This window comes from Sarcophilus harrisii, chromosome 4 (assembly GCF_902635505.1).
Source record: "Sarcophilus harrisii chromosome 4, mSarHar1.11, whole genome shotgun sequence".
NCBI classification, from domain to species: Eukaryota; Metazoa; Chordata; class Mammalia; order Dasyuromorphia; family Dasyuridae; genus Sarcophilus; species Sarcophilus harrisii.
In genome coordinates, this window is record NC_045429.1 from 121,911,920 (window position 1) to 121,933,190 (window position 21,271).

A 21,271-nucleotide genomic window follows, 5' to 3' on the forward strand; every position below is an offset into this window, starting at 1 on the left:
TCCTGAGCATTTAACCTCTCTTACCCTCAGTTTCTTTCTTTATTTCTTTCTTTCTTTTTTGATAAAAACTTTTATTTTCAAACATACGCATAGATAATTTTCAGCATTCACCTTTGCAAAACTTTGTGCTCCAAATGTTTTTCTTTCCCTTCCCCCTATCTCCTCTCCTAGACAGCAAGTAATCCTCTATGTTAAATATGTGCAATTCTTCTATACGTAGTTCCACTTTTATCATGCTGCACAAGAAAAATCACATCAAAAAGAGAAAAAAAATGAGAAAGGAAAAAATGCAAGCAAAGAAACAACAAAAAAGGTGAAAATATTATGTTGTGATTCACACAATCTCCACAGTCCTCTCTCTGGGTACAAATGGCTCTCTTCATCACAAAATCATTACAACTATCCTGAAGCATCTCATTACTGAAAAGAGCCATGTCTGACAGAATTGAGTATCCTATAATCTTATTGTTGCTATGTGCAGTGTTCTCTTGGTTCTACTCACTTCCCACAACATCAGTTCATGTAAGTCTCCCCAGGCCTCTCTGAAATCATCCTGATGATCATTTCTTAATCACTTCTTATATAACAATAATATTCCATAATATTCATATAACACAACTTATTCATCCATTCTCCAATTGATGGGCATCCATTCAACTTACAGTTTCTAAACACTATAAAGAGGGTGCCACAAACATTTTTTGCACATGTGGGTCCCTTTCCCTCCTTTAAGATCTCTTTGGGATATAAGCCCAGTAGAAATACTGCTGGATCAAAGGTATGCACAGTTTGATATCCTTTAGGCATAGTTCCAAATTCTCTCCAGAATGGTTGGATGCCTTCACAACTCCACCAACAATGTATCAGGGTCCCAGTTTTCCCACATCACCTCCAGCATTCATCATTATCTTTTCCTGTAATCTTAGCCAATCTGACAGGTGTATAGTGATACTTCAGAGTTGTCTTAATTTTCATTTCTCCGATCAATAATGATTTAGAGCATTTTTTCATATGATTATAAATGGTTTTAATTTTTTCATCTGAATACTCTGTTCATATCCTTTGACCAATTATCAGTTGGCAAATTTGCCCTCAATTTCATTTGTGAAATGAAAACTGGATTAAATTGTCACCAATATCCCTTTTGGAACAAAAATGCTAGGGTTCTATAATTTTTTTTAATATTTAATAATAACAACGTGTGTTACCTATTTCACAGGACTGTTACTAAGAAAGTATTTTGCAAACCTTAAAACAGTCTATAGATGGGAAAAGGCATCCGCCTTTTGGTGCTATTTAAATTTTCTACACAATGCTCACATCTGGTTTTTTCTAAGACTGTATCGATCTCTTTTTAACTATTTTATTTTTCATTTTCTACTAAACAATTTCTTTTCCTTTCCATCCTACTCCTATCTCCCCACTGAAAAAGAAAAATAAAAAACAAAAATCTTATAACAAATATGTGTAGCCAAGCAAAATAAATTTCCCCATTGGCTTAGTTCCAAAAATGTCTAATATTGTGGCTTGAATCTATTACTTCTATATCAGGAAATGGATAGCCAACTTCATCATTGCTTCTCTGGGATTGTGATGGTCATTGCATTGATCAGAGTCTTTCAAAGTATGCTCCTGCTGTTCACTTATTCTTTCTCTTACATTTTTTTTGTCTCTTGTGGTTTTTCTCTTTTGTTCTGATTTTTTTCTCTTAACAGGATTCATAAAGAAATATGAATTTTAAAAAATTAATGTACATGTATAACCAGAAAAAAAAATAAAGCAACTAGTAGAATGGGGGGGGGGGGGGGGGAAGGAGGGGAGAGGAAATAAAATAAAATAAAAAAGCTCCTGCTTCTCACTTTTCTCAGTATCAGTTCAGGTCCCAGGTTTCTCTGAATTTTTTTCATTTCTTATGGCATAATAATGTTCTAATAAATGCATATGCTAAAATTTGCTTATTCATCCCCCGATGGCTGCCCTTTTAGTTTCTAGTTCTTTACCATGACAAAAGTATTTTTCATAAATGTTTGTACATATAGATCCTTTTCCTCTTTCTTTGATACCTTTAGAACTACTGACCTAAATAGTGATATTGCTGAGTAAAAGTACTTACACAGTTTATTAACTCTGGAGGCTGAATAAAATTAAACTTCATAAAGCAATGAGAAAGTAATATTGGAAGAAGATTCAAAGACTCCTTTTAGAACTGTTTTTTAGGGAGGGAAAATTATTTCTATCCAACCTCAGCCCTCTAATATATGAACTCTGAAAATAGGTACACTACTAGGGACAAAAGACAGACCATCTAATATCTGTAGAATAACAAGCTTTAGGAAAAAATAAAAATAAAAGAACAAAGCTCTTGCATAAGTACTGTCTCCTGGAAATGTCTGGAAAACATGGAGCTCTATTTGGGAAACAGGCAGCATTCATTAGAGTTTATGAATAGTAAAAGCTGCTCTGAAGGACTGGCTTGTTCATTTTGCTGTTCTGTATGTGTAGTGTTGGAAGTTAGGCAAAGATTTTATGTAAGTACTTCTAAACCACCTGGCTCTAAAAGGAATTGGCTAAATAGGCCAAACAACCAACAAAAGAACATTGTTCAGCTGGTTGCACAAGGGGAAAAAAAACATGGATTGATTGAGTCAAGCCTTAAGATCTATGGACTACATTTTGAGATAGTTAGTTGGCACCATTAAGTGATTGAAAATGAGGCGATGGATAACATTCACTTAAAGTGATTTTGGCTAATAGATTTAACATAATCAAATCTATACACTGAATACACTGAGGAAAAAAAAACATGCTCTCATAAAGTTAAAGTTCAATGAAATGAAGCTATATCATGCTGGAATTCATTCATTTGTTCTTTCTCTTTTCACTGGCTTCTAGAGTAATTTTTTTTTTTCCCTGAGGCAATTGGAATTAAATGCTTTGCCCAGGGTCCCACAGCTAGGAAGTGTTAAGTGTCTGAGGCCATATTTGAACTCAGGTCCACCTGAATTCAGGGCTGGTGCTCTATCCACTGTGCCATCTAGCTGCCTCCTCTTCATCGTTTTTTATAGAACAGCAATATTCCATTTCTTTCATATATCATAACTAGTGATATATATTTCCATTCCCCAATTGATGGGCACCTACTAACTTTCCAATTTTTTGCCATCACAAAAAGAGTTGCTACCAACATTTTTGCACATGTGGGTCCTTTTACCTTGTTTATGATCTCTTTAGGACACTAGAGAAACTGCTGGATCAAAGAATATGCACAATTTGATAGCCCTTTGGGCATAGTTTCAAATTACTCTCCAGAATGGTTGGATAATTTTACAACTACACCAGCAATGTGTTAGGATCTCAGTTTTCCCACATCCCCTCCAACATTTATCATTATTTTTTCCTGCCACCTAAGCCAATGTGAGATGGTACCTCAGATTTGTTTTAGTTTGCATTTCACTAATCAATAGTGAATTAGTGCATTTTTTTTCATATGACTATAGATGGCTTTAATTTCTTCATCTGGACATTGATCATATTCTTTAACCATTTATCAGTTGGAGAATGACTTATATTCTGATAAATTTGACACCATTCTTTATATATATTTTAGGAATGAGGCCTTTATCAGAAATACTGTAAAATTTTTTTCTCATCTTTCTGTTTTCTTCTAATCTTGGCTGCATTTGTTTTGTTTGTGCAAAACCTTTTAAATTTAATGTAATCAAAGTTGTCTATTCTGCATTTCATAATGTTTTCTAGTTCTTTTTCACCATAAATTCCTTTCTTCTCCAAATATCTGCCAGGTAAACTATCCCTTACTTTTCTTGTATCACCTTTTATGTCTAAATCATGTAGTGATTTTCACCTTATTTTAGTATGGGATGTGAGATTTAGGTCTTTGTCAAGTTTCTGACATAATATTTTCCAATTTTCCCAACAATTTTTCAGCAATCATTTCTTAAGGACCAACTATGTGCCAGGCACTGGGGAGACAAATGCAATGAGTAAAATGATCCTTGCTCTCAAGGAACTTACAGGAGTCATTATGAGGTTCTGTAGATAGAGTGCTGGACATAGAATCAGGAAGATCTGAGTTAAAAATCCAGGGTCAGAAACTTCTCAGCTGCGTGATCTTTGGGCAAATCATTTAACTTTAGTTTCCTCATCAAGAAAATGGGGATCATAATAGAAGTTACCTCACAGGATTGTTGCGAAGATCAAATGAGATAGTTGTAAAAAATTTAGCACAGTGTCTAGCACATAGTAAGTTCCATATAAATATTAATTATTATATTGAAGCAGAAAACAAGTGTGTGTGTACTTATAAAGAGCATAAATATAAGATAATTAGTGAAGAAACTAGCAATTGGGAGAAACAGAAAAGGCTTCATGTGCAAGATCAAGCTATGTCTTAAAGGAAGAAAAGAACTCCATGAGATGGAAATGAGGACGGAGTACATTGCAAGCATGGGGGAGCCAGTGCAAAATCATGGGGATTGGAAATGGATGTTGTATGTAAGAAACAAAGAAAAGGCCAATTTGACTGGCTCTCAAAGACAAGAGAGAGAGAATAATTTACAGTGAGACTGGAAAATCACTCTGGCAGGTCTGTGGAGTAAGCAGAAACCAATTATGAGGCTATTGAAGTAATCTAGGCTGAGAGGTCAGATGGGCCTGGTGTAGAATGAAGCATAAAGAAATGATCAGAGGCAAAAAAAAAAAAAAAAAAAAAAAAAAAATATATATATATATATATATATATATATATATATATATACATATGTTATCAAAGTAAAAGTGGCAAGATTTATCAACTAATTGGATATATGGGGGGGGGGGGGTGAGACAGAGGAGTCAAGCCTAAAGTCAAAGTTATGAATGATGGAAACTGAATGAAGAAAAAGAAAGAAATGGAAGAGAATTAGATTGTAGAGAAAAAAAGAGTTTTCAGAGTTGAAATGTCTCTAAGTTTAAGATGTCTCCAAAACATCCATTTTGAGATGTCTAATAGATATTTGATGATGTGGGGTTAAAGCCTGGTGAGAGACTGATGCTGGATATATAGAGGTGATAATTAAAACCATAAGAACCAATGAGGTCACCAAGAGAGAAGAATAAGGCATCCAGAACAGATCCTTGGCATACATCCTCTGTTGGGATGCGTGATCTAAATGACAAATTAGCAAAGGAAACTGAGCAGGATCAGTCAGTCAGGAAGAGAATCAAGTACAAGAATAATATACTAAAAAACCTAGACAGAAGAGAGTGTCTTGGAGGGCATATGCTAAATGCAATAGCTAGGTTGCAAAGGTTGAGGACTGAGAAAAGCTGATCAGATGTATTGATCGAGAGATTACTAATAACTTTGGAAAAAGAAATTTCAATAAAGTGAGAAATTCAGAAAAAGGACTGGGGAATGAGTGAATAGAAAAGAAATATTGTTTTCTAAAATTTTGCTAAGAAAGGGAGAATATAAGATGATAACAGAATATAGAGGGTAATAATGTATAGGGAATAGCACAACAGTACTATTATGGCGAGAGGGGGAATCCAAAAATATTTGACATGACGATACTATACCAAGAGAGGTTAGAGACCCATTGCCTAGACTTCATTATTCTGGATCTCCTGCTACTATTGTGTTTTTCCCCTTCTTCCTACCTCCAATATTCAAGCATTACCAAATTGTCCCAATTTTTTATGTTCTCTACATGCTCTCCTCTGACAATCTCATTTAGCCCTGATGACTTGAATTATAAATTTTATGAAGATAACTATAAACATTTACTTTTAGCCTCATTTTCCTCAACTAACACATTTCTATCTCACTTGAATCTTCCACCAGTAGCTCAAACTTATGTACAAAATTAAAATTAAAAAGTTTTTTAACTTAGCTTTTCTCAGCAGTACAATTATCTAATTCCAAAAGACTCATGATGGAAAATATTATCCATTTGCAGAGAAAGAACTATGGGGTCTGAATACAGATTGAAGCCTACTACTTTCACTTTATTCCCCCCTTCTTCATGGTTTTTCTCTTTTGTTTTGATTCTTCTTTCATAACATGACTAACATATAACTATGTTTAATGTGATTGTACATACATAATGTATATTGCTTGCCATATTAGGGAGGGGAAAGGAAGGAGGAAAAAATTCAGAATGCAAAATGTTATAAAAATGAATGTTGAAAATTATCTTTACACATAACTGGGAAACGAAGTACTAATGAGTGGGGGGAAATTTTTTAAAATTTATTTGGTTGAAAGATCATGAACTGGTTGTGTTGATGGGATTTTTGGTTGCAGGTGTCTAAGCACTCTCAACACTGATTGAATCACCTTGAGAGCAGAATGTCGTTCACATCCAACCTCCCATACTTCCTCACCCGTCTGCCTCTCCTGACTACTCTATTTTGGATAATGGCACTGGCAAACTTCCAGTCACCAAGAGTTAAAATCTTGGAATCTTATGACTTCCTGACTCCACCCAAATAGTTGAGTCTGTCCCCATTTTCTACATTCCCAAGTGATCACACCTTCAGTTCCCCAGACCTGGAATTCAACTCCTTTTCAGCTCTTGCTCACAGAATCCATACTTTCTTTAAGAGACAGCTAAAGCATCCTGACTTTCCCTGACCTCCTTTAGCTATCAGTACCTTCACTCCTCACTAATCACTTTGAATTCTGTATACACTGATACATGGGTTTGTTGTCTTATGGATAGAATGTAAGGTCACTGAGAGGAGAGAGTGTTTTGCCAAAAACAGCTTAATGCCAGGCACAATTTTGTTGTTATTCATTCATTTTCAGTAGTGTCCAACCCTTTACAACCCCATTTGGGGTTTTCTCAACAAACAACTAGAGTAGTTTTCTATTTCCTTCTCCACCTTACTTAACAGATAAATGGTTCCAGGGTTATAAGAGTAAGTAACTTGCCCAGGGTTACACAGCTAGTGTAATTTGAACTCGGGAAATTTTGAACTCAGGAAAAGGAGTCTTCCTGACTCTAGACCCAGCTCTCTCTCTAGTGTACTACCTCACTGCCAGGCACATAGTAAATATTTAATAAATGCTTATTGATTGATGGATCATCTTTAGTTAAGGATGACATTACCTCTTCCCCCTCAGCCTTCTCACTAATGTCCTTATCTCTGATATGATTTTATACTCCACTACCAGATTAATCTTTCTAAAGCTCAGTCCTCATGACATTTCCCAGTTCAATGGCTTCACAAAGCTTGCCAAATGAGAGGTGAATTCTTTGGGATGTCATTCAGGGCATCACAGAAGGTCAGTGTTGAATGGATGCTTGGAAGTCAGCTGGTTCAACATATACCCTCCCAAAGAGGAGGAGTGATCAAGTGATTATTTTGTCTTTGCTTGAAGATCTTAATTAAGGGATTATACCCCACCTTCAAATGCAGCTCTTTTTACTTCTGCATAACTCTAAATGTTAAGAAATTTTCTTTTCTTTTCTTTCTTTCTCTCTTTCTCTTTCTTTCTTTTTCTCTCTCTGTCTTTCTCCCTCTCCCTCCCTCCCTTTCTCTCTCTCTCTCTCCCCCCCATCTTTCTCTTTCTTTCTTTCTTTCTTTCTTTCTTTCTTTCTTTCTTTCTTTATTTATTTATTTATTTCACTGAAGAAGGGAGTCCCTGGTTAGGAAAATATTTCTACCAATATATGCCAGTAATTATTTTGCTACTACGTTTTTGAAAGTTGTTTAGGACACTGATAGGTTAAGTGATTTGCCCCACTGTTACACAGTTAATAAGAGTTGGAGATATTTGAATATTGAAGAACATTCTCTTCTGAGCCAAGTACTCTAGTCTGAGATATCACTTCAATTTGTCTTTTTGCTTGTGAACCTGTTGAGATGTGAGAATTGAGGGTTGATGGAGCAATGTCAGACACTTAACACTTCCTGGCTGTGTGACCCTGGGCAAATCACTTAACCCCAATTGCCTCAGGAAAAAAAAAAATAAAAAGAGAAGCAAATCGAGGGTTGAGAGATTCCCCTAAGAGCAGGTTTTGCAAAAAAAAAAAAAAAAAAATTCGCAAACCCCAATGAATACAGCTGGAGGTTCTTGCCAAGAATGGGTTTATTTACACTTAAGAAGACAACTTTCTTAGCGGGCAAGATCCTGCTAGGAACATTTGCAAAGATGGGTTTACACTGAGGAAAAAATATCTTCATCAGTGGGCAAAATCCTGTTAGGACTTCTGCAAAAGTTTACACTGAGGAAGACCCAAAATGCTAAGTCCAAAAGGGCATTAGCAAAGATTCAGGCTTCAGAGTGGTTTTAGCCTTCTAAGGTTTGAGGCTGAGGAGATTAAAGGCTAATTTTTCGATTCAATAGAGGGCCCTGATTATGCCCTAGGCCAAGATCTCCAATTAAATGAGATTACTTATCTGGGAGTTTCCTTTATGGATGGGCTCCTCCCAGAGGCCAGGAGGGTTTGAGAGTCAGGAGCACCCTTCCCCCAAAAATTCCTTTCCAACCCTTTCCCCAAAGATTAAAGGGGGCACAGTTTACATCAGGTTCCCCCTACCTCAAAAAGATTAAAGGAGACATAGTTTATATGAAATCCACAGTTATATATGTTCTGTCCTTGGGAACCCCACAGAACAAGTCTAATCTATTTTCTATGTAATAATACTTCAAATACAGTGAGACAGAAATCTATTATATCCCCCTGAATCTTCTCTTATTTAAACTAATTGGACACTGAGATTCCCAGATTCCTTCAATTCAATTGATCCTCAAATGACTCTTTACCAATTTAGTTGACCACTTCTAGACACTCCCTAGTTTATCAATATCCTTCCTAAATATGGTACCCAGATATGATTTCGTCAAAGCAGAGTAACTGCAGAACATCATATCCTCATCCCTGATAATTGTATCTTTGTTCATGTAGCCCTAGAGCAAATGAGCTTTTTGGCTTCCCTATCACATTATTGACTCACATTGGAGTCTGGAATATGTCAAAACACACAGATCTTTTTCAGATAAACTGGTATGTGACTATGATATCCTGTCTAAATATGCCTCCCTTACCCTGTACTCATGGCATTAGGATTTTGAACTTCAGTTTAAGATTTTATATGTTTCCTATTAAGTTTCAATCTTATTGGATATGTTCTATCCCATTAAAATCTTTTTGGATCCTAATTCTGTCACCCAGCATGTATGTTATCCCTCCCAGATTTGGATCAACTGCTGCAAAAAGACACAAGTCATTGGTTGCAAAGTTAAAAAATAAAAGCCAACCATAGATTTCTGGAATTCTCCATTCTGATTTATTATATTTTTATTTAACAGCTAGCTCTCCCCACTTTTTTGAAAGTATGCTGGATAAATTTTAAAGCTTAATTTGCATTATTAATATTTTCCCCATTATTTTCTAAAGTCTAGATAATCAACAAAACAATAAATCAGACTCTGATTTGACACATTTGCCAATTGACTCTTCTAAGAGTGGTTTGAGCTAGCTCCAACAAATACTGCTGAAACAATTTTATCTGTTTATCTGAAATTATTAAAGTTTGCCAAGTTCTTTATATATGTCATCTTACCTGAATTTCATATTAACTCTATAAGAAGGTATTCCTGGTATTATTATTATTTCCATTTCATAGTTCAAAAGAACTGAAGCTGAGACAAGTTAAGTGACTTAACTAATAAGTGACACAGCTAATATATTAGTAAGAGGCAAGATTAGTGCTAATTAATGAGAGAAAAAATTATTAATAACTAATGATTTGGGGATATTCAGAGTTCCTTCATTTTTCTTAATTTTTGTTTCAAGATGTCAGTATCTGAAGGTTGAACTAACCTCCTTTATCCAACTCCACCCCTTCTTACAAATAATATCTAGGCTGAGGTGAATTCCATTCAATCAAGCTTGGGTGGAGACAGACCCTTTTGTCTAAATTGGGTGGAGAATTTTTTATCTGAATCTCTTTATCTAAATTGCCTAAAGCTGGGGGTGGTCTGGATATATAGTCTCTGTCCAAGGGTGACAAGATACCATGCTCAGCTCCTCATTGTAATATTCATTCTTTAACTAACTGTTAACCAATGGGAATTAATTGCCATCCTGGGGAATTCCAAAAGAACTTGTAAACTATGAGCCTACTGCCATGATTGTCTTCCTCTAAGAGAGAGATCTCAGATCTCCAAATGACTGTTCATTTATTAAAATGCTTGCATTATTAATAAAATGATTAAATTGCCCAGAATCAATGTCTCAACTTTTAAAATTACCACGTTTTTCAAAGGCAAGTAGAGAGTACTCTCTAATACTCAACTATACCTAATTGACTTGCTGAGACAAATAAGTAATAACTCAATGGTACCTAATGGCACTCAATAAGGTCTCAAATAGAAGCTGGATGACCATTTGTAGGAAATGCCATTAAACTCTTAGGTAGGGGTTGAAATAAATGGTTTTTAAGTCCCTTTCCAGTTTTGAGAATTTGTAATTCTGTTAATTATATTTTCAAAGTCAATACTCCAGCACAATTTATTTTATCAGTCCCTGCTGCAGGATCTGCTTTTCTGCTATAATGGTATTACTCTAACAAGCCATTCTGCATGTCACCTACCTTTCAAATTGAAATGTCTTATTGAACAAAGGATGACCAGGACGACTGCATTTCACCAAGACTGTTTCCTAACAAAAAAAGGATATTAAAAATAAAAGGTAAGACTATATAAGGAATATACCCATGGCACAATGGGGGAAAAAAAGAATATAAAACTAGTTGAAAATATATTAGGGGACTCACTGAAATGTAAATGTAAATGTAATGGGTAGAGACCATCAGAATTTTAGTCTAATATCACTGACTGTTTTAAAGGAAAAGAAATCTAATGAATGGAATGTGAAGCGAAACACAGACTAATGGAAAAATATATTTGGGAACAGTCAAAAAGTTTAAAGAAATTTTAAAATGGCAACAGTGATTAATCCAAAAGTGAACATTTTATTTTTGTAAACAATAATTAGGAAATGCTAGAACACTGCCTTCAAATATATCAACTCCTAAATGTCAAATAAATTGACTGACCAGATGTTTTTTTAGAAAACATAAATATTTGGGATCCAACATCTGCCCACATTCCAGTGTTTTTGCTTTCCACTGTTGTGAGAAACCCCTCCCATTCTCTTGCCACCAAAGGCCTCTGCAAAACTCTCACATCCGGCTCCTCACCATGCTAATTCAGGCTATTACATTTTTCATTTGAACTATTGCAACAATCTCCTTCTTGGTCTCTCTTTCTCCAATCTTTCTCCTCTCTCAAATTCATTCTTCCCATATCCAGAAAAGAGAGTTTTTCCAAGATGTAGTCTGACTAGGTCATTCCTCTGCTCCCAAACTTAGTGCCCCCTGCCAATGGTATAAAATATAAACCCTATACCCAGGCGTCTTTAGTCCTTCATAGTCTGTTTCTGACCTACCTCCACTCTCGCCTCTTCCCCTTTACACATTTTTCTGTTCCAGTTAAACTGGGCCACCAGCTGTTATCTGATCTCATTCTGCCATCTTTTACTTTGCTAAATTTGTACAAATCATCCTCATTGCCTAAAGAGCATTCTCTTTTTAATCGATTCCTTCCAGAATCCTTTTTCCTCAAGTCTAAATTCAGAGAGAAAAAATCCCACCTGTGCAAAAATGTTTGTAGCAGCTCTTTTGTAGTGGCAAGGAATTGGAAACTGAGAAGTCCATCAGTTGGGGAATAGCTGAATAAATTGTGGTATATGGATGTAATGGAATATTATTGTTCTATAAGAAATGATGAGCAAGAGGATTTCAGAAAAGCCTGGAAATACTTACATGAACTGATTCTGACTGAAGAGAGCAGAACCAGATCATCATACACAGTAACAGAAACACAGTGCAAAAATCAACTATGATAGACTTAGCTCTTCTCAGCAATACAGTGATCCAAGTCAATTCCAATAGACTTGGGATGGAAAATGTCATCTACATCCAGAGAACATGAAAACTGAATGCAGATCAAAGCATGCTATTTTTACTCTTTTTGGTGTATTTTTCTTTCTCATGGCTTTTTCCTTTTAGTTCTGATTTTTCTTTCACAATATGACTAATATGGGAATATGTTTAAAACGACTGTACATGTATGACTGATATAAGATTCCATGCTGCCTTGTGGAGGGTAGGGAAGAAGTAAGGGAGAAGAAAAAACAATTTAGAATTCAAAATCTTTTTTTGTTGTTGTTGTTAAAGCTTTTTATTTTCAAAACATATATATGGATAATTTTCAATAATCACCCTTGCAAAACCTTGTGTTCCAATTTCTCCCCTTACATTCCCCCCACTCTCTCCCCTAGATGGAAAGTAATCCAATATATGTTAAATATGTGCAATTCTTCTATACATATTTCCACAGTTTTCATGCCACACAAGAAAAATCAGAACAAAAAGGAAAAAATGGGAAAGAAAACAAAATACAAGCAAACAACAACAAAAAGAGTGAAAATACTATATTGTGATCCACACTCAGTTCTCACAGTTCTCTCTTTGAGTGCAGATGGCTCTCTTCATCACAAGGTCATTAGAACTGGATGGGATTGGAAATGGATCAGCTCATTGTTGAAAACAGTCACGTCCCATAATTGACCATTGTATAGTCTTGGTTTTGCCTGTACAATGATCATTTCACTCAGCATCAGTTCATGTAAGTCTCTCCAGGCCTCTCTGAAATCATCCTGCTGGTCACTTCTTACAGAACAGTAATATTCTATAATATTCATATATCATTCATTCATTATTCATTATTCAGCCATTCTCCAATTGATTGGCATCCACTCAGTTTCTAGTTCCTTGCCACTGCAAAAAGTGCTGCCACAAACATTTTTGCACAAGTGGGATATAAGCCCAGTAGAACCACTGTTGGATCAAAAGGTATGCACAGTTTGATAGCCCTTTGGGCATAGATAACTCAAAATCTTACAAAAATGTATGTTGAAAACTATCTTTACATGTAATTGGAAAAAATAAAATACTATTTGGGGGGGGGGAAAGGGGAGAGACTAAGTTCAGGTGCTATTACTGACCTAGCACCTTCCCTGATACTACACCCCCACCCAAGTAAAACTATTGCTTTCCAAAGCACTTTGTCATCATTTCTCAGTATCTTGGATTATTCTCCTCTTTCTCTCTCTCTGTCTCTCTGTCTCTTTCTCTGTCTCTCTCTGTCTCTGTTTGTCTGTCTGTCTCTGTCTCTGTCTTTTTCTCTGTCTCTCTCTATCTCTGTCTGTCTGTCTTTCTCTGTCTTTCTATCTCTATCTCTGTCTGTGTCTCTAACAGACACACACAAACATGCATGCATCCACCTCTATAATTTCAGTTCCATTATGTATATGCTCCCTGAAAGAAGGGCCTTTGTCCATTTAAAAATCTTTTAATCGCCAGAACCTGTAAGTGTGTTCCACATAGTAGGTATTTCATAAATGTTTACTGAATTGTTGCTGCATTGTAAGTCAGCCTAAAAGAATTAATTCAGTTATATCTTAAGAGCTAAGCAGGCTTATTATTACTCTGGAGCTCTTCTGCCAAAACATCAACAATATTGATACAATGTTTCAAGATTTGCTAAGTACTTTAAATTTTACTTATTCTCGATCTTCACATCAATCCTGTGAGGTAGGTACCAGTGTATAGAGAAAACGGAGTTTAGAGTCAAGATTTCAGCTAAAGTTTAGTCTTAGTCATTTACTAGTTTGTGACATGGGGCAAGTCACTTAATCTCTGCTTTTTAAAGTTCTTGCATATATATAATGGGAATAATAATAACACCTGTCCCCCTGTCCCCGGTTATTGTGAGGACCAAATAATCTAATAATTGTTAAATAGTATAGTACCTAGAACAGAATAAGCACTATATAAATGTTAGCTACTAATATTTTATAGGTAGGGACCCAGGCTGAAAGAGCTCAAGTGGCTTGCCCAGGGTTATATAGATAGTAAGTATTTGAGGAAGGTTTTGAATACAGATCTTGCTATGTCAAATCTATTGCTCTATCTATTATGCAAAAAAAAAAAAAAAAAATCCCACTTGTTTACTGATGCCTTAAATTCCTTTAACAAGGGATTCCTATGTTACATATGCCATGATTTGTATAATTTGTTTCATAATTAGAGAGGATTTAAAATTTAAATGCCAGGACAATGTACTCTTGTGAAACAGTTTGGGATAATGTATAATCAGAGAATCATTGGATATGAATAGTTAAGAAAAAGACACTATGTGACATAGGTATTTCTGTAGGAAAGAAGGAAAGGAAGCTAGGGATGTGAAAATTAAATTTCTTAAAACTTTACATTTTGCTTGGGTTGACCGTATTTATTTTTGGATGGGATGGGACAGACATAAATTAGGCAATGGAGATGCATTTATCATACAGGTGCAATATAAGTCATTCTGTTTCATATGCTTTAAAAGGATCCTCCCCCTTCTCCTCCCCTTCCCCCCGCCTTTTAAGGGTTGGTTTCCTATAAAGAAGCTTCATTCCCAAGGGATTTAATGATTGAAGTTTCACTGTATAATTTTAACATATTCCAACATAGGGCAAGGTCCTTTGAGATTATAGTGTTCCCTGACACAACTCTCCATGTGATTTGGAACAAGTAATTTTACCTTCTTAAGCCTCAGTTTTTCTCATCTATAAAATGAGAGGGGTTAGACTATATGGTCACTAAGTTTCCTTTTAGCTCTAAATATATGACCCTAAATTGTTTTTTCTAGTATATGTATCTGACCTGGAAAGAGACAGGCAATACATAGAATAATGTTTTTTAAAAAATCATATCCTAATGTAGTTACAAGAATAGATCCTGGAATTTCTGGCTCCTAGGCCTAGACTCTTAACCACTAACCCTCTACTCCCTCACTGTGGCATATTTTCATTTTAATGGTCTCCTGATTGTGGTAGTATTCCTTTAAAAAGAAGCCAAAATGTAATCCCAGTGCTTTGGAATGAGTTACACAAGAATTCAAACCCTAAAGTGTCCAATTGCTGTCATCAGATGCCTGGGTTTTAACAACAAAGGAAAACAAATTTAAAATGCTAAGATTCATAATGTCTTATCCAAAAGCTCAAGAGACACATATTCAGAACATTAAAGTGAAGAAAAAAAAACAAAAACAAAAAACTTGATTCCAAAAAGTCCCCATGGCTATTTGAAATCTCATCCTATTTGTGACCATTTCTACAGGCTTTCAAGGAGTAGGACTCAAAAAAAAGTTGTATTTTTTATAAACGCTACATATATAAAGAAATCTGTTGTAAATGGTAGTTTCTCCACCTTAAACCAGGATCTCATTCTTTCTCTATTCAAATTAGTGAGTTCTTCTCTACAAAATCCATTTTCTCCAGGCTAATTTTCAAACTTTTGTTATCCTTCTGTTCTAAAAAAAAAAAAATTGATCAATTCATATTGGTTCTCAAGAAATAAGTACAATATCACTAATGAATATCTATGAAAAAGTCTTATATAAATTCTTAGCAAAAAAAAACCAAAACCCTAGAATTATCTCTCAATCTATCTCTATCTTCTGTCAGTTTACTATGACCAAATTGGATTTTGCCCTAGAATATGAGTGGTTCAACATTATGAAAAAAAATTAACATAATCATATTAAAACAAAACCAACCAAAACCATAACCAATGAATGTATCAATGAATGCAGAAAAAATAAGAACTTTTAACAAACTATCTACTCCTTTATGCTAAAAACCCTATAAACTATAGGAAGAGGAAGACCATTTAAAAAAAAATTATTATAGCTTTTTATTTATAAGAAACATGCATGGGTAATTTTTCAGCATTGACAATTGCAAAACCTTTTGTTGCAATTTTTCCCCTCTTTTCCTCCAGCCCCTCCCCCAGATGGCAGGTAGACCAATACATGTTAAATATGTTAAAGTATATGTTAAATACAATATGTGTATACATATCCATACAGTTATTTTGTTGTACAAGAAGAATCGGAATTTGAAATGGTGTATAATTAACCTGTGAAGTAAATAAAAAATGCAGGTGGACAAAAATAGAGGGATTGGGAATTCTATTCATACTCATTTCCCAGAGTTCTTTCATTGGGTGTAGCTGGAAGACCATTTTTTACTAACAATTAAAAGGTTGCATTATTTGTAATAGGGAAACACTGGCTTTTCCAATAAAAACAAACATAAACCAAAAGTTATTACTCTCACTTCTGTACTATTATGTGACATAATTCTAGAAATGTTAGTGCAAACATTAAAGTTACAACATTGGTAAAGAGAAAGTAAAGTTATCTCCATTGTTGGAGACATGATTGCCTAGACAATCCCAATGAGTATTAAAGAAATTGAGGAAATAAGTTTCAGTGGAGTAGCAGAAGACAAACTAAATGTACACAAATTATCACCATTCTATATACTCAAAACTCAAGAAGATCAACTGATGCTGTTCTAGTGGTGGCAGTGCAGAGAGTTGTAGACTTGGGCTACATCTTTTGGTTGTAGACTCTTTGGTCTTTCGGTTGGAGGTGCAGGTCCTTTGTGACGAACCTGAAATCTGTTTGTGGCAAAGGGAAGTTTATTTGCACTGAGAAGAAGGTCTTTTCACAGCAGGCAGGAATCCTAGTAGGCGGCTGTTTCAAGAGGAGAGTGAGAGAGAGAGGTCTCTTGGGAGAAGCATAATTCCTACTTTGGACATTCTGCAGAGAAATGAGTTTGAAATTGCCCTTTAATAGGAAGTCTGAGACTGAAGTTCCCAATTGAAAAGAAAGCCAATGTCCCCAGGCCTAGATACTGATCAATATCAGGCCCAGATCTCCTAATTGAATGAAAATAACTTTGAAGGCTTTTTGAGTTTCCTGAATGAGGATGCGACTCCCCAGAAAATTAATGAGGAGGTGATTTGCCCTTGAATGATACTGCTTATTTCTGTCTGGAGGATGTGCCTTCTTTTAAGACTCTCTGGAACCTGGGAGACCCCAATCTCTCTTCTTTTACAGATCAAAGGGGGCATAGTTTCAGTGATTATTTTACACAATTTTTACAGAATTCACCCACATCACAATGATTTAGTTGATTACAAAGTTCTAATGATATTGTGACTGATCCAAGATTACTCCTCTTATCCATAGGGATCCACTGAATGTGTTGAGATCTTTCTTTCTCCTGATATTTTGAAGACTAGGAGAATTCTGTCTATCCACCTGTCATTTCTTTCCTTTAGTATGTAACTAGCACATGTTTTCTTCCTGTCATGAAGTTTCTTGATTTATTCCTGTTCTCCTAAAAAATTCCTCATTGATTATATATTGCACTCTATTCATACCAACAATCTATTTTTCCATTGTCCTTTGTATGATATTTTTAATTGTTTGAGATTGTTGTATTCCATGTCTTCATGCCATACACCATCACTAGTAGAATATAATATTAAAAACAATAGGCTTTTGATTTCCTGGGAACCTTAGGGCCATCAAAGGGGGCTCTGTCGTTCCCCAAAGGCAATCTAGCTGGCTCTCTTTTTCCTATTCTGTTCGCAAGCTCTTTGTGCATTTGAACTCGATATAGAAGACATACATACACATGGACAAGCTCCATAGGCTTTTCATCCAAATGCATATTACAATCTGGGCAATTTATCCACTTGGTATTTTCTAGGTAGATAATCAATTCAATAAACATTTATCAATCACCAACTATGTGCGAGGCACTGTCCTAAGTGCTGGAGATATCTAAGTGCTGGAGATACAAAAAAGAGGCAAAAGACAGTTCCAGCCCTCCAGGAATTTACAATCTAATGGCAGCTAAACTACTTTGGGTGATTATAGATCACTTTTGGAAGTTCTAAAATACTTGGGGCTTTCTGATTTGTGTATGAAACTTGTTGTATGTGTTGGTTTCCCATTAGAATGTGAACTCTTATTAGAGATAAGGGATTGTTATTATTATTATTATTTGCTTTTCTATTTGTATCCCTGGAGGCAGCTAAGTGGAACAGGGAAAAGAGTACTGGATCTGAGGTCAGGAAGATTCAACTTCCTGAGTTCATATCTTGCTTCAGACACTTACTGGGAAAGTCACTTAACCCTGTTTACCTCAGTTTTCACATCTGTAAAATGAGCTGGAGGAGGAAATGGTAATTCATTCCAGTATCTTTCCTAAGAAAATCCCCAAACCTCAAATGAAATAATTAAAAGTTGGGATACAACTGAAAAACTGAATATTTGTATCCCTAGCACTTAGCATAGTACTTTGAATAATTAAAATTTAATAAATGATTATTTAATAAATGAATTTTTAAGAATTCATTATATCAAAAGTAAGCAAGATTTTAAAATATGCTAAATAAATCAGAGAGTCTGAACAAACTGAAAAACAGGAACAATCTTGGAGCAAACATCTTCTGTGAACTGACTGAGGGAAGGTGGAGTTTAAAAGTATTTCTCCTGATTTTTCCAGATTTCAGCTGTAATCTGTTGCAACCCCACATCTTTCTCAGTGGTTGGAAAAGGAGACACAAAGAAGGAGAATTCAGATTGCTGTGGTTCCTTTATTCTCAATTTCTGGACATGACTCCTGAAATGCCTAATGAAGCTTTTCTCTTTGAAATTATCATAAGACTACTGTTTGTCATTGTTTCATGTTGCTATGCTCCTTCTCATCCTTGAAATATTATGAAGTATCCATCATGTGCCAGATATTGTGCTAAACACTGAGGCAAGTGGTAGCCAAGACCCGTAGGGATAAATCTCTACACTGCAAGCCTGGACAACAGCATACTGTGGTGGAGGGGAAGCAGCAGCTGCTGTAGCCTGAGAAGCTTTGGGCAGCTGGTTCCCTGAAAGGCCTAACCCAAGTAGGGAGGGAAAGAAAGCTGCTTTCATGAAGTGTAATGAGCTGGAGGATTTTAGCAAAGTGGCCAATGAGGGAAGCTGTCAGCACTTTGGGCCAGAGGAGCCTCATACACCAGCTCCCCCTTGGTTAGACATGTATCCATGATTTGATCTCCCCAACCAGACTGTAAGCTAGCATATCTTCTCCAAACCATTCAGAATTGCTTGATAAATTCTTATTGAATACTTGCATGATCTAATCCGTATTTGTATGTGTGTTTTAATATTTTAATTCAATCAATTGATAAAGGTATATCAGTTTCATCTCTTTTACTATATATCCTCTTCTTTTTCTCTCTTTACTCCTCTTAGTCTTTTAGATTCATCTTTCCACTCCACCTAGTCCCTCCTGCTCCCATTGTCTCACTATTGATTATTTGAGCTATTTATTTCTGGATTCTAGTTTAGACTCAATAAAACTTTTTATTTTTACTTTTTATTAAAGCTTTTTAATTACAAAGCCTATGCATGGGTAATTTTTCAACACTGACTTTTGCAAAGACTTTTGTTCCTTCCTCCCATCCCCTCCCCTAGATGGCAGGTAGTCTAATACATGTTAAATATGTTAAAATATATGTTAAATCCAATAATTAGACTCAATAAAACTTAAATGATTTGCTTCAGTTAGTGAGGAAGGTCAGCATAAGTTTTCCTTTCCCATGCAAGCAATATTACTGTATTAAATGCATTCTGGTAAAAAGAAAACATTTCTTTTAAAATCCTTTTTTTAGGTATTTTTTTTTTTTAATTCAAGCAAGCAAGCAAGTATCAGAAAGGGACTTGAGACCAGGCCTTCTTGATCCTACCTATGGTAGTCTGTAGTCTTCTATATCATCCCATTCCTTAATTTATAATTCCTCTGTTCCTAATTTCCTATCCTTTTACTTCTCCTTAACTTCCCAAATTTATTCTTCATCCTTATAATCACCTTTAGTCTCTCAGCCTTTGTTCTCCCAGTCTATAACCCCCTGCTCTAGCCTTACTTTCTTATCTTCTCAATCTGGACCCTAGCGTAAACCAAGCTCTTCTTAGAAGTTGGGGTTAATTAACAGCTTGCTTCTTTCCATATTTCAAGTCTGTTCTTATTTACTTTTTAATGTACCTCAAGAAAACTAGATTTTCATTTTCAAAGCATTCAGACTTGTAATGCTATTTCTACCTTCAATGAGCTTTCTGAACTTTTTCTCTCTTCCATTCCTGCCTTCTCCTATAGCTCCTGGCTATTTATATTTAATATATTCAGACTATTCTTTAGATGGCCAACCTTATCTACTAATTCTTCCTTGTTTTTCTTCTAAGGGCCTGAAGGGTGCCACCTAGTCCTTTGCCTGACCCAAATCTACCCATCTGCTCAGTGTTACTTGTCTTAGATTATATGATAGGGAGCAGAGTCCATGTGTACCGCGTGTATATCAGTTCTTCATAAATTTTTCACAATGATGAAAGAATGAAACAAGACACAGTAGTGTCCCTGTAGAGAATTAGGAGAGTTGTCCAGAAAAGCAAGTTTGTGAGTTTATTAGTGCATTATCTACACTGCCACCAGATATACTTAAATGGCATAAACTTAGGGCACATACATCCGTGTATACATGTACACACACATTTATGTACAGATTTGTATCTACACGTACATACACATACATATATATACCCACATATACACACACATACATACAACTATAATCATGAAAAGAATATACTGCTGGAAAGGTAACTAGAAAAGACATTTTTTCCCCTGAGGCAATTGGGGTCAAGTGACTTGCCCAGGATCACACAACTAGGAAGCGTTAAATGTCTGATACAGATTTGAACTCAGATCCTCCTGACTTCAAGACTGGTTCTCCATTCACTGCACCACCTAGCTGATGCAAAGACAATTTATTTTGAGTTCTGATATGAGTCTATCTTTATGCAAGAAGCAAGTCAAGTCAGATTAAGTCAACAAGTATTTTCTAAGTGCTTACTATGTTGCTCAACTTGCATTATCATACATATTGGGAATATACATGGAAGTAAAAAAAGACAATCTCTGTCCTCAAGTAACTTACATTTTAATGGGATCAGGTAACACATAAAAGAAAGCTAAAAAGGTCAGAGGAAAAGAAGAAGGTACCCTCAAGGGGACATGGTGGAGAAAGAAAAAAGTGAGGAAAAGTGAGGAGTAAGTCTGGAAAAAGAATGAAGCAGTTGCAAAAGTCTCCCTTTGTCAAAGGTGACTATATTCTCAAACCTTTTACTATATAGTCCAGTCAAAAATAAATTGGTTGGCAATTCTAAAGACTAGTACTTACATCTCCAAGATCAAATCTGGTATGTCTATTTAGAGATGAGATGAGATTTTAT

General features: G+C 35.5%; 1 protein-coding gene across 1 annotated transcript in view; it reads right to left on the reverse strand.

Moving 5' to 3' along the window:
• The window catches only part of KIF25 (kinesin family member 25), a 97,539-nt gene that overhangs the window by 39,695 nt on the left and 36,573 nt on the right, over positions 1-21,271 (reverse strand). The window contains exon 8 of the mRNA XM_031937468.1: positions 10,606-10,673. Within this exon, the coding sequence (XP_031793328.1) occupies positions 10,606-10,673 (68 nt within the window). The remainder of the gene's footprint in view (positions 1-10,605; positions 10,674-21,271) is intronic.